Source organism: Apteryx mantelli, chromosome 10 (assembly GCF_036417845.1).
Source record: "Apteryx mantelli isolate bAptMan1 chromosome 10, bAptMan1.hap1, whole genome shotgun sequence".
In the NCBI taxonomy this organism is placed as follows: Eukaryota; Metazoa; Chordata; class Aves; order Apterygiformes; family Apterygidae; genus Apteryx; species Apteryx mantelli.
In genome coordinates, this window is record NC_089987.1 from 22705701 (window position 1) to 22719484 (window position 13784).

Here is a 13784-nt window from a genome sequence, read left to right on the forward strand (position 1 = left end):
AGCTCAGGACATGGCTGGTGCTACCAGATGACCACAGCTCCAGTAGGAAGCAGCTGGGAGCCAGGGAGGGGGCTCAGTTCACTGTGACACCCTGACCTCAGCTTTAGCCCGCTTTGTGCTGGGAGCCTGGGTTGCGGGAAGCTGCGTCAGCTCCCTCGGCCGGGGGTGACGGTGGCAGCACCTGGGGTCAGCTCTGTGCCAGACCTCTGCTCCCACCAGGGAAGCTGCTACAGCACCCAAAAGCCCCAGAGAAAAATCTCCAAAACTGCTTCTGAGCCAGTGAAAAGACAAATGCTAAAGTCTGGCTCCCAGCGGAGATGTGGGATGGCTCTTGTCCCTCCACACGTCTCTGCCCTGGAAAGTGGACTGAGGATGGACGCAAGCCCACGCAGCTGCAGGTCGATGTCCTTGGGACAGGGAGATTGGGGTTGGTGCCAGCTGCCTTTGTCCTGTGCCCTGCAAATGCCTCCTCCTCTTTTTCAGGCACTGAAGAGGGCCAGGAGGGCCGTGCCGGACGCTGATGCAGAGCAGGCCCAGGCGAGCAGCAGCATCGGTGCCCAGGTATCACCCGAACACGCGGCCGAGGCCACAGGCTTTGGCAGGATGGGTTTTGTCAGGGCTCTGCCGCTGGGCACAGGTCCTGGGCTCCCGGGGGAGTTAATCACAGTCCTTGGCTGATGCCTGGCATCTTTCCTGCTCCCCCCAGCCCCGGCAACCCCCTGGGGGACGTCTAGGGGACAAGACAAACCGACACTGCCAGCTCCCAAAAGGCGCTGGTGAGTGCGTAGTGTCCTGGAGGTGACAGCAAGGTGGAGCCTGCACAGCTGGGCTCCCCCCCGCCCCAGAAGGAAAGCACAGCGCAGCTCTGATGCATGGTTTTTATTGACTAAAAAAAAAGTTGTTTTAAGACAGTTGTGTGCAGAAGTACCCATGTAGACAGAGGCTATGGGAAAAGCCACCCAGCTGCTCCTAGCCCTAGGTCAGAGCACTGGTCCCCCTCCCCCAGCATGGCACCACACAACAAAGATGACCCCAACGCTCGGTTTCTCCCGCCACGCCGGGTGCCAGCGCCAGCGCGGTGAGCGCCACCGCTCTGCCTCTGCGGGGTGGGCAAGGCCGGGCAGCCCTGCGGCCTGGGGGTCCCGGCTCGTCGGCCAGAGAGCCAGCGGCCCCTGCCCGGGGTACGCCCGAGCCCGACCCAACCCCTGGAAGCTGATGGCGAGAGAGGCCAGGGATGGGGAACCGGCGCGACGGCCGGCGGGGAGGCCTGGCTGACCCCGGGCGCCGGCGCTTGCCCCTTCTCCCACCCCGCACGCCTTGCCCGTAGCCTCTGCCTACATCTCCTCTATGTACAGTACAGTGGTACTCGTAGGCAAAGCGCCCGCGGCCCCCTCCCCGCAGGCCTTGCAGCATGCTCGTGCGTGTGTTCGTTGGCCGCTCTGCCAAAGAAACAGAAGTGGTTGCGAGTCCTTGTAGCAGGACAGTTTTTAAAAAAAAAAAGGGGGGGGTGGGAAGGAAGGTAGCTGAAAAATGCTGTCTGCGAGGGCCTGCTCTTCGCCGGGTGCTGGGCACGGCCCGGCCCGGCCCGCGTTTGGCACCCCGTGCCTCCTACCGGCCCATGATTGTCTGGCCTAGCCCTGCTCAGCTCAGGCAGAGCAGGCCCAGCCTTGTCAAACCTCAGCAGCTGGATTCATCCTTCCCAGCCAGCTGTTCCCTGCAGCACGCCTGCTCTAGCCACGTCTCCACCGAAGAAGCAAAGAAGGTGCTTTTTTGTCACCCCCCCCCCAGCAGCAATTTCCAGCTAACATCCAGCCCAGCAGCACGGGGATAAGGAAGGAAGCAGATACGACTGCCAGATAAATCAGACCAACACCTACACCCCACGCTCGCAGGGCAAACCGGCCCAGAGCCAGCGTGGGGAGCGGGCCCAGTCCAGCGTAGCCGACAGGAGATGGTCAAGGCACTCGTTGTTGCTCATGTTTTTGTTTTTTTTGTTTTTCTTCTCCTAAAAAAAAAACAGGACAGGTGGAGACCAGGAATAACCTCGGAATAACCAGCCTCTGAGTCCCAGGGTGACAAGCCAGGGGAGCAAGGACTGCGTTGAGGGTTGACCATCCCGCCAGCCCTTCTCCCGAGCTGGTCTGCTCTTGTCCGCACGGCCGGCACCAGGCAGGGGCAGCCGGCCACAGAGCATCACAGAACCTCTTTGACTAAAAACCTTCCAAGAAACTTGTGGATTTAAAGCCCTGTGGACAGAAAAAGAAAAGACAAAGGTCCCCAGCCCAGGGGATGCTCAGTGCCTGCTCTAAGCGACCCGAATGCTTGTGTTTCATGATTGCAGAGAGAAAACTCAGAAAAGGGAAAAAAATACTGAAAAAACAAACCAAACCAGTGAGACAGGTAAGAGGTGGTTACAGAAAAGCCAGATACAAAAAGAAAAAAACCTCAAGCCCAGAAAACTATGGTGCTTGTTCCTTAAATAACTATTGCAACAAGGAGCTGGGGGCCAGGCAGGGCTTTCTCCGGCAACCCTCAGCCCCACCGGCGGCAGCAGCCTCCCATGCCAGGGCAGTCCGCTCTGGACAGCGCTGGCTTTGCCCCGGCAGCAGCGCTGCCGTGCCAGGCACCCCTGGGGTTCACCCAGCCCAAGCAGAGGATCACCATCGCCTCACGTCCCCAGCTGCGGGTCCCTCTCCGGGAGAGACCCGGCCACGATAGAGGTGCAGGCTATTTCCGTTCGATCCCATTTGCCATGATTGCCTTCTTATTGAACCTTCCAGCATCTCTGAAAACTGACTGATTGACCCCCAAAAAAGTGTTTTTAATCACATCTCTAGGGAGGCAGTTTCCCCCTGCATCTCACCCCTGGCCCTCCCAGGCAGAGGCTGGACCTGCAGCCTGGCCCCAGGCTCTGCCTCCCTCCTGCCTGCGCCTGCTGCCAGGACCTGCCACCTCTGCCTGCGCCCCCCCAGGCTTCAAACACGGGCCCAGCCGACCCCAGCCCATATGTGGGGACAGCAGCGCTGGTCCCGGAGACTGGGAAAGTCAGGGACGCGGCTGTAAAACGCTGCTGTAAAAGAGCCAAAGTGCCTCTGCTGCTCCTTCCCGCAGTGCAGCCAGGGAGTCTTTTCCACAAACCTCACCACAGCCTGGACCAACACCCACAAGTCCAATCCTGCAAGTCGTCCATGATTAAAAATGGAGCAAAGGCTTTGGGATTTCAGCTTCTCAACAGAGCTGTCCATTTATAACAAAACAAAAACAAAAGCACGTTTCATTCACCCACTAAAGCTATCTCTAAACTGTTTTTTCCATTCCAAAAGCAAAAGGAAAAGTAACTTTTTTTCTCCTCCTTCCCTTGCCGTGCAGACGAAGGCCAGCCCCAGCCCGCAGCCTGTGCCCCCAGCGGGGCCTGTCCCCGCCGTCACCTCTCACATCCCACAGCTGGTGCATCCTGCATCCCGCAGTAGCATCCCCCGGTGCCTGCGGGCAGCTCGCGCTCGCTGGCCCGGCTGCCTCTGCGGGGACGAGGAACCGCAGCAGCCTGGAGACGGTAAGCCCGACCCCACGTTGCGCTGGCCCCGCTCACGGCACAGGCATGCGGGACCCGATCCGGAGCCATCGCTCTCGCGCCCTGGCTTGCCGCGGCTGCTGTGGCTGGGCTCCCTGCCTCTCCTTCGAACCTCAAGATTGCCATAAATCAGAAGCGGGCTCTGCAGAGGTTGGCTGGAGGGATCGGGCTACTGCTTCTGTGGGATTTTAGCTGCCTTTTGCATGGTTTCCCTCTAAACCCGTCCTACCATCAAGTCAATCCTTGGACAAGGGAGTGCCCGTCCCACTTCTGGCAGGAGAAGGAGATGCCACCCCGAAGCAGCATCTCTCCCGGTTCCTCTCCTTCCCTCCCAGGAGGCAGGTACCCCCCGGCTGCAAACACTCGCTCACGCCAGCAGACACCAGTCTGCAGCGGAGCAGTGGCTTGGAGCTGGTGGCCAGCTCTTCGCTGAGCCGACTTTGCCCTCTCGACACGCAGGAGTATCCGAATCCCAGATTCTCCTCGGCAGGCTCCCAACAGTCCAATGCAAACAGGCCATGAGAGTCCAGCCCCCCGCTTCCCACCTCTTCCAGCGCCGGGGCCACATGATTGCAACTGCGCATACAGACATTGCTGGGACCTGATTGTACAACGGGAGGCTTCCTCTAGGAAAGCCGCTGCGACTGCCCAAGGGGGGGAAAAAAGAATCAAAACACAGGAAGAATGAAGCCAGCTGCTGCCACGCTTGTGCTCAAGAACCACGCAGAACCGGAGAAGGTCTCCATGAGCTCAGCAGCAGCACGCGGGGTTAAATAACTCAGCCCCTTTCCTCGGGTCAGCCAGCGCTGGCGTCCGTAAGACACTAATGTCGTTGCGTTGCGAGACTGTGCCATCGGAGAGGGGAAAACTGATTGTTCAGACGTCCTTTCTACCTTGTCCCGGGACACGATTGCTTGGAGTTTCCCCAAAGTCGCCGGGTTTCGTTTTGTTCTTGTTTTAAAAAGAGCAGCATTTGGTTTGACTGTAAAGAGATGCAAGTCGGACGCTCCCGCCGTCCAGTCAGTCACTGATTGTGTTTGTAAATCCTTCTCGGCTGAAACAGGTTTCTTAATAATAATATTAATTAAAAAAAAAAAAAAAAAAGGTCTCCTTTTTAGCTCAGAACCTGATTGGCTGGAGGCACCAAATACCCTGCGGGGCAGCTCCATCGCCCGGGGCCATGCAGGGGCCACGCTGCCGATCCTTGCACTCCCGGTGATCGCTTGAGGATGCCACGGCAAGATTCACCCTCTGCCCTCGCCAGGGCAGGCGGCCGCGGGAGCTCCCCCGCGCCACGGAAACCTGATTGGCAAAGGCAAGCTGGAGGACTCGCAGTTGTCAGGCCCCTCAGTTGCCCCGGTAAACCTCGATCTTGCTGGTTTTGGCCAGCATGTCGATGATGTGAGCCTCGAAGTCGGCGTCGTGCACCCCAGTCTTCCTGAACTCGCCGGCGTAGCGGTTGTTCTCCCAGTAGTGGTGCCAGTTGCCTCGGCTGTCAGCGCCGAACCCGAAGACGTTCACCTGCCGGCGGCAAGGAGGGACGGTCAGCCACGCGCAGCCCTGCCAGCCCGGCGGGCGCCGGGAGCCCGGCTGACCGGGCAAGGGCACCTCGCGGGCGATCCGCTTGCTAAAGCCTGATGCTGGTTGCCGGACGAGCATCCGCTTCGGTGTGGGGGCAGGATTTGGCACTGTACCGCGGGAGCCGAACAGGCGGTTTCCCCCGCACGGCCTTCCTGGATACCGCCGAAGCTTTAAAGATATTCACAGGCTGCCCATCGCCATGCTTTTAGGCAAACGGACCCTGCAAACAAGCGACCCTGCTCTAATTCTGCCCCACAGCCAATGCCGCCTCCCTCCTTAGCCCTGCAAGATGGGTGCAACAGCAGAGCCGGAGCTCGCCCCTTGCCTGGGGCTGACCGGCCAGAGCTGTGGGTGCCCCAAGGCAAGGGCCCGGGTGCTGCAGTTACAGAGGAGCTCCAGGAAACAGCTCAGAGGGTCTCAATCGGCGAGCAAAGCCAAGGTGATGGGCCCTGGAGGGAGCAGCCGCAGCACATGTCCAGAGCAAACCCACCCCTCCAAAGCAGGCCACCGCGGCAAGGGCGAGCCTGGTACACTCAAGGTGACCTTAGCAATGCCATGGCCCAGGATCCTGGCCGGGATCTTGCAGCCCCTCCTGGCCTGCACACCCGCCCCCCCCCGGCACAGCATGCAGGATGGTGAACATCTGGGAAGGGAGCACACCGAGGAGCTCCATGGCATACGCCCCATGGCTCAGGTCACCACACCGTGACCCACCTCGTCGCAGACGTGGAGCGCGAAGAAGAGCACCAGCATGCCGGTGGAGGGGTATCGCCCGTGGTGCTCCGTCCAGCGGTCATGGATGTACTTGAAGAAGGCAGGGTTGTAGATCTGCACCTAGGAGGACAGGCTGAAGTTAGGCTCCAGAGCAGTGCATGAGCATTGCGTGAGGCACAGACTAATGGAACAGTCCAGGACACTGTCCCTGGCCACCCCCAGCCTGTCCTCCCTAGGGAAGGCCCTGGCCGCTGGGCCAGCCCAGCTCCACCCTCCCTTCCAAAGCCAGCAGCTCAGGAAGGAGAGCCAAGAAGTTTGTGGGAACCCAAGGGGAAGATGCAGCTACTTCTGCAAAGCTTCTCCACACAAGGAAAAGCCGTGGAGAAAAGCAGGCTTGTGCCGGCCTGGCAGCCTGGGCAGCCGTGGTTCCTGGGGAACAGCCCCAAGCAGTGGGGCTCATCTGGGGAGGAGGCAACGGGCAGGATGCTCCCCTGGGGCTTTCCCACCCCAGGCTGCTGGCACGGCAGGAGAAGAGCCTGTGGAGCTGGCCTTACCTTTTCTTTGTCCACCCGCAGAAAGGGCTTCACGGGTGCGTACGTGCTGAAAAAAGCAGAGGCAGGTTATCTCCTTTGGGACGCAAGTCTACCGCAACCCCAACCCAAGCTAACAAGAGAAGGGAGACGCTTCGGTTCAGGTGCTCAGATGTTCCTGTGGGAAAGGAAGGGAGAGAAACCAGCCAAGCCCCAGCCGAAGCCCCAGCGATGAATATTCATTGCTCCCAGCTTGGTGAGCCAGTGGAAGAAGCTACATGGCCACTAGACAGTGCTGCCTGCCTGATCTAACACAGGGACCATATAGAGGCAGACACCATGAAAATCCTCAGCCAGCTGGGGCTGTTGCTGCCCCGAGCCTTGCCAGGTACTTACAATCTGATCTGGCCAGTGGAGAGGGCACTGGCAATCCAGAGCAGGTCCAGGGTTTTGAAGGGCACCAGCACAAAGCTGACGTTGGCAGGCAGGTTCTTGGCACTCTCCGGGTACATGAAGTGATGAGTGGTCCGACTCCCCACATCGCCTTCGAACCCCACCGTGGGGGCCTGGTTCATCCTGGGGAGAGAGTCAGGTACGTGGCAGACACCAAGGTGGAGGACCTGGGCATGGGAAATCAACGGGGACCATCCACGCATGGTGGCAGCAGCAGCCCCTTGCCTTCACATCTGTTTTCCACCCCAGCCCTCTTTTAGAGGCGCAAGAAAACCTCCCTGCGTTGCCCCAGGCGGGAGCTGGGCGCGATCTGCACACCGCTTGCAACGCTCGGGGCACCCCATGTCTCTGTGTCACAGCTGCAAAGCGATGGGGCATCGCAGGCAGCGAGAGAGCTCAACCCTGAGGTAGGTTCAAAGCCCAGGGCTGCTTCTGTGTGTGCCACCGTCCCCGGGGATGGTCTGCTGCACCGGACTTATCTTCGCAGCCGCCACAAGCGCTTGCATGGAAACGAGCAGATGCAGCACTTTTTACTACCCTCCCTCCTCAGTGCAGCTGAGTAATGGGGAAAAAAAAAAATCACATCTGCATATACAAATTTATACTCAGTTGTGCCTCAGTTCTTCACATCTCATTCAGGTTTTTTTCTAAGCAGCTCCCATTTCGAACCAGGCTTGTGCTGTATTTCCAGGCACCGGCTTTTCAATCGCGCGTGAAAGTTTTAGGAACAAAAGAAACCTCAGCCATGACACGGACCTCTCATGAGCTGGAGGTGGCAAAATTGGTACTAATACCAGCATGGAGACACATTCAGTCTCTGCTCTGTGTTTAGGAAGCAGCAAGATGATTTATGATTCCCACCCAGGTGCACTGAAGTGCTTTCTAGCCCATTAGCAAGGAAGGAGGATGTCAGAGCAGCTACAAGAGATAAATATTTAAAGTCAGCAGGTCTAGGCGGCTCAGACCCAGGAGCTCTGCTGATGAGAATTTTTAACGAATAGCAGAATACCGGGGAAACTGCAGGACACCGTGAGACAGCTCGTGTTTCATCGCAGGGAGGGCGGGAGCAATGACCTGCATCTGGCTTGACAACAGAAATGGGAACGGGATGATGGTAGATGCATTAGGAAGGCCAGTGATCCTGTACTGCACACTGTCTCAAGGAAGACGGGGTGGCAGAGAGACAGGTCAGGATACGGGACACAGGGTGACCCATGTCGAGGGGCAGAAGTCATCCAGCTGTGGGGCAGGGCCCCACTGACATGCTCTAGGAAAGATCTTGGGTTTTGCTTGGGAATGGCGCTGGTGAACCAGACACCAGAAGAACTGCGCTGCACTTGAGGGCTAGACTTCTAAAGAAAAAAAAGGACATTCAGCAACTCAAAAGTTGCAAGAAAGTCATAAAAATAATCTAAGGGCTGGCACTTGTGCCCAGCAGTGAGAAATGTAGAGTTTAATAGAGCTCACCAAAACAACGGAGAAGTGGCTGTGCATAGAAGCCTCCATGGGAAAAAAAATACAAATGCCGGAGGGCTTTTTATCTAGGGAGGGAAGGCAGCACAAGCAACCTCAGCCTGCACCAAAGCCAAGCTGGGAAGAGGCACGTTTTTCAGAGACTGCAGGTGACAAACGGCCAGGCTGTTGCATCTCGGTGGGGCTGTGCAGGGACGTCTTTCCTCAGAGATGGATGTGTGTCAGGTACAAGCCGTTGAATGCAGTCAAGGAGCACTACCCAGATGGCTGATGTGCAGGGGGTCATGAGCTGATAAAAGGGTTTCCTCCATCGTTCAGTCGCTTGGAGCAAGAGCCAGACAGCCCTCTCCACCAGCCTAGGGGACGTGGCAGGCTCCCAGGACCAGGCTCCTTCCCCTCATCCCGTCTCCAATTCCGATTTCAAGCTACCTTTCGCTGTTGGAGCCACTGTGGGGCAGCATTGGCACTGGAGCGAGCTGGATGGCTTGGTGTGAGAAGCTGGGCCACAGCAGATTTTGGTGTCAGCAGAGGTCCGTGTTGCAGGCTCCTTGCACCGTCCTTTCCCCAGCAGGGCCTGCGCACGCTGGTCGCAGCGTAAGGCACCAGAACAAGTTCCCACGTCTCTTGACTGTCACATCAAAGAAGGGGCTGGGCAGATGGCCTCCGAGGCACAGCCGCAAAGGAGCACCTCGCGCTGCGCTGGCATTAACCCAGACTAGTACCTCCTCCATCTTTGAAACAGGAGGTGTCTCAGGGCAGGCACCAGGCACTGATGTCCAGCTTGGGACATCAATTTTTTCGGTGAAGGGCAGGGCCAGAGCCTTGCAGGAAGTCCACAGACACTGCTGGGCTGCGCAGCAAGGGGGATCAGCACCGGCTGTTTCAGCATGAAGCCTGCTAGCATCACTGCTCCCGCCTAGTAAAGCCAGGTCTGCAGCTGCCAGGGTAAGGGGAACCCTGCCAGAAAGCCTGCTCAGGTTGAAGAGCCGCTGAGGCTCCTGAGAGGTGGGAACAAGCTCCCCTTTCTGCATGTTTTTCTGACGGGGCTGTGATTTCGGAGCATGCTCCTGCCTGAGCATTAGTACGCTTGGGGCTTGGAAGACTCTGACAATCCCACACTGAGCCTGGAAGGGAGCAGGAGATGCCATCGCACAAAACTGGCACACGGTTTTATTTTGGGAAGCGTGGGAGGGATCCTACAGCAACAGTGCTGCCGAGCCCAGGGGAGTGGCACAGCGAGCGGTGCGCGGGGCTGGGGCTGCCAGCAGGCACAGCCACGCCACGAGCAGCAATTCAGGTCACAGGGGTGGCTTGTGTGCTTACAGGAGGGGTCACGGGAGGCTGCCCAGCACTGCTCTTCCACGGGAGGACCGGGGCAGCCCCGCGCTGCTACCCTGTGAGAGCAGCAGGGAAACTGAGGCAGGGGCTGGGCCACGACCCACCTAGAGATGCGTGTCCTAACCGCGATGCTCTGGGAGGGCTTTGCATGGTAGGAGGGTCCTCAGTCAGACCACGTAAGGACGTCTGGCTTTATTTCTTCCCTGCAGCCGACGACTGCTGGGCGGGTGGCATGGCCCCCTTCACCACGTGCAAGCCAGCTGCTCCTGGCCGGGGGCATCACGGCACTCCCAGGAGCTGGCCCACTTCAGCAGCAGCGCGCCCCACTGCCGCAGCTCCCGCCAGGAACCCAGACAACTCCAACGCCAAATCGGGACGAGCAGCTCAGACACCTCGCACGGGCTCAAGGACCAGGCGGAGAAGGGCACCCCGTCCAGAAGGTAGGATCACAGTGCACCCCGCCAGTGCCACGTGCTGCTGTCACAGCCTTCCTGGGGAGAGATGGCCCTGGCCAAGGAAACCTGTGCTCCTTGCTCCCTTCCTGCTGCCTCCAAACAGCCAAGAAATGAAAGGATCTCACTAAGTGATCTAGCTGGTTTCCTTCTGCACCACTGCTGGACTATGCCCACGTATGGGTAGCACACCTCCTGCCCTTGCATTCAGCCGGATTAGAGGAGCGGGGCTGGGGACACACTACGGCCCGGGTATCGCTGCCTCTCCTCCCATGCCGTCCCCGCCGGCGGCGCAGCCCTCACCTCATGATGAAGTCGTGCGCGTCGATCTCTTGCCCGTAGCCGGAGCTGCGCAGGTTGCCCGAGTTGCCCACCACGGCGCAGCGCCGGCAGCGCCGGGGGTCGCGGGAGCTGTACGGGTTCTCGCCAGGCACGATCTGGAAGAGCTTGCTCAGGACTTCGTGGGTGTTGTGGGATTTGAACTGGGGCTGCAGCATCTGCGGGGGGCAGAAGGAGGGCAGCAGGACGTCAGGCAGGGCCACCGAGGCACCCAGGGTGCAAAGAGCTGCCCTCCCCGACCCTGCAGCCCCAGAGGTGCTGCCACCTTAGCATGATGCCCTGGCTCTGGGAAAAGCATGGCCAGGTACAGTGCCCCGAAATAGCCCCCAATGTGTGTGTTTGGGGCAAGAGAGCCTGGGCAGTGAGCAAAGAAGAGATGAAGCGATGAAGAGAGACCCTTGCTTTCAGGCCATCTCGCACTCGGACTCCCTCCTGCTCATTCCCGTGGGCTGGGGAGGACTTAGCAAGGCCCTCGGGTCTCTCCTGTGGCCCCTGAGCACGACCAGGCTCTTTCACTCCATGTTGCACTAAAGACCCCAATGAAGGGGATGCCACAGTGCCCCAAAGTATTTTGGCACATCCTCTCCTCCTCCCCAAAGCCTCCAGGTCGCCATTGCGGAGCAGCGCCAGCACGGAGCCGCTTCGCTGGTCCGGGAGGACGCCAGCACCGCGTTGGGCCTCGCTGCTGAGATGCTGGGATTTGCCAGCTGGGAACTAGTGGCCTGGGGCAGGAGCAAACCGCAACGTGGGTGGGGGAAGCCGGGCTGAAAATCCTGGCTCTGCTGCAGATCCCCCACGCGCTGAAACCCCGCTGCCTGGCAGAGGCAACGCCCGGCTCTCCCACGGCGCGGAGCAACTCGCGGGGGTGTGCAAGGGAGCTCTGCAGGGCACCGGCAGCCCGAGGGACGTCACCCCCACGGCTCGCCCAGCCCAGCGCTTTGGAAAAAGCCAGCTGCAAGTCTCAGGAGCATGGGAGCACTGGCCGGGCGGCGAGGGAAGGACGCACCACGCTTCCTCCCCACTACTGCCCAGCTCTTCATCTCTGGCAACGTGCGGTGACAGCGGGCTGAGGACAGGAGAGTGGCACTCGGACTCTGCGCCGAGGCTAAACTCCAGCAAGAAAAGCCTGTGTTGGCTTATGTTTTGGTGCCACCCCGATGCCTCCGGCAGGAGAGCGCGAGGGTTCCTGCCAGCAGAGGGGAAAGCAACCAGAAGAGCAAGCCAAAAGCCTGAAGAAGCTGCAAGTGTAAAAAAAAAATAAAAAATCCAAAATGTTGGGCCTCCCCCACACGACAAACAAAAGCTGTTTCGAGCCTGCACAGCAGCCGTCAAGGCAGGGAGGAAAAAGAAAAAAAAAAAAAAAAGAGCTGCCAAGAGGAAGGATGAATTTTCAAACAAGGAGGGAACCGGGGCTGCCGGGACCAGCTCTGCGTGGCGATCCCGTGGACCAAGCGCAGCAGGGGGGAGTGGAGAGGAGACGGCGAGGGTCGGGCTGGGGGCCCGAGCAGCCCCGCTCTCCGAGAAGGTCCCTCCCAAAGGCTCCCCTGCGCCGTAGCACGGTGGCATCTCACCGTGGCCGTCCTCAGATGGCTGTGACCCACTCAAACCCCTTCTTGCTGCCTGCAACCGGTCACCCCTCGGGGGCTGGATGCCCTTTGGCCCAAGCCAGCGCCGCTGCTCTTTGCGATTGGGGGGTTTCACATGGGATGAGCTGTGGCTGAGTGAGAGGAGAAGAGAGGGGCCAAGCCTGCTTGCAGAGATGGAGACAACCCCCCAAAGCAGTTGGAGAAGGGGCCAGGCCACCCTGTCCCCACTGGCTTCGATGCAGCCCTGGGGGCTTGGAGACACCCGTCTCCCTCCGGCGGCACCGTGGGACCCAGCGGGCAGCCCCAGGGGAAGACGGGCTCCTGTGGCCGCGCTCATCGCAGGGAGGGCTGCCGCCAGCCACGGCGGGGGACGCCTCACCCCGCGGCATCTCCTCCGGCCCGGCTCTCCGGAGAGGCTCCCGCGCTCACCATGTCCCTGCCACCTGCCGGGCTCCACCATGGCTCTACCGGCCGGTGGGCACATCCTCGCGGGCCAGCGCGAGCAACGCAACGGCGGCGCTCACTCACCATCCACCACCTCTGGACATCCAGCGGCAAGTCCATGTTCTCCTTGGTCCACACCGGGGAGATGTTGCTGTCGTAGTGGCTGTCAAACCACTCGGAGGCTCCCGCGTCCTCCGTGCACCGGCGGCAGGCGCAGCTCTTCAGGTAGAGCCCCCCTTTGCTGAGCCGCTGCAGCCCCGCGTAGCCGGGCACCAGCTTGACCCGGTGGATGCCGCTCACGCCGCCGGGGTCCAGGTAGGCGATGCTGTGGTGCGAGTAGGTGAAGAGGAGGGACATGATGAAGATGAGCAGGAAGGCCGTCGAGAGGAAGCAGAAGCGCAGCGAGCACTTCATGGTCGGCCGGCGGGGAGGGACGACGCTGCCGGGCCGGGGAGGGCGTCACCGAGGCCCCCGCGCTGCTCGCCCGTCCGGCGGCCCGCCGGGCCCCGGGGCGCTCGCTCCGGCCTCTCCGCGGCGGCTGGGCATAGGGCGGCCGACAGCGGGCCGGCGATGGAGTCAGCCAGCCAGTCCGGCTCCCTGGAGGAGGAAAGAGCCCGAAATCACCGCGGGGCTTTCGCGGCTTCCCCGCTAACGGCGCCAGGGCCGCGGCGCCAGCGTGCGGCCAGCGAGGAAGTTTGGCACCGCCGGGGGGGGCCGCGGCGGCCTGCCCGCGCCCGGCTCCTACCTGCGCGGCTGCAGCTTTCCATCCGCGTCCCCCAGCCGCGCCGAGGGCCCCCTCCGGCTCCAGTTGCCAGGGAGACAGGCGAGCGCCCGCCGCGCGCCGCATCTGCCGCAGGCCGGGGAGCAGCTGCCGCCGGGCGCGCGGGGGGCCGCGGCGGTGGCGGCGGCGGTGGCGGCGGTGCGAGGGGGGCCGGGGGCGCCCGCCTCAGCCGCGGCTGCGGCTCCGCTGCTCGGCTGCACTGCAGGCTTCGAGGCTCGGCCCCGGCCGGCTGGCGGCTGCCGCGGCGCTCATCCTCCCCGCGGGCGGCCGCCCGGGCCTTCAGCTAACGCGCCGGCAGCCGGCCCCGCGCCGCTCGCTCGCTCGCTCGAAGACACGTCCGCGGTAGTGACGGCCTGCGATGGCAAGAGGGGCGGGGGTGCGTTGAGTGAAGAGAGGGCGCAGCGCCAACGGCTGCGCGCGGCGGGGTGAGCCCCGAGCCCGGCTCGCACCGCCCTCCGAAAGGGGGAGAGAGCGGAGGGAGGCCGGGCCGGGAGGGAGCGGCGGCGGGAGGAAGAGGAGGAG

General features: G+C 61.1%; 1 protein-coding gene across 2 annotated transcripts; it reads right to left on the reverse strand.

Annotated features, from left to right (window-relative positions):
• Positions 1 to 864: 864 nt before the first annotated feature.
• Positions 865 to 13384, reverse strand: ST3GAL2 (ST3 beta-galactoside alpha-2,3-sialyltransferase 2). Of its 2 annotated transcripts, none has more exons than XM_067302691.1 (7): positions 13227 to 13384; positions 12566 to 13078; positions 10416 to 10609; positions 6793 to 6972; positions 6421 to 6466; positions 5867 to 5980; positions 865 to 5092 (listed from the first exon to the last, which is right to left on the reverse strand). In XM_067302691.1, the coding sequence occupies exons 2-7, from the start codon at positions 12893 to 12895 to the stop codon at positions 4919 to 4921; spliced, it is 1038 nt and encodes a 345-aa protein (XP_067158792.1). In that variant the 5' UTR covers positions 12896 to 13078; positions 13227 to 13384; the 3' UTR covers positions 865 to 4918. The 2 variants fall into 2 exon arrangements, with proteins under 2 accessions (XP_067158792.1, XP_067158791.1); XM_067302690.1 differs by having other exon boundaries at positions 5867 to 5986.
• Positions 13385 to 13784: the final 400 nt, after the last annotated feature.

Coding starts and splice junctions, on each gene's coding strand:
- ST3GAL2 (XM_067302690.1), bottom strand. CDS start 12,895: ATGAAGTGCTCGCTGCGCTTCTGCTTCCTCTCGACGGCCTTCCTGCTC. Junction 6,467..6,792: donor TCCACTGGCCAGATCAGATT/GTAAGTACCTGG, acceptor TGCTTTTTTCAG/CACGTACGCACCCGTGAAGC. Junction 5,093..5,866: donor CGCTCCACGTCTGCGACGAG/GTGGGTCACGGT, acceptor TGCCGCCGGCAG/GTGAACGTCTTCGGGTTCGG.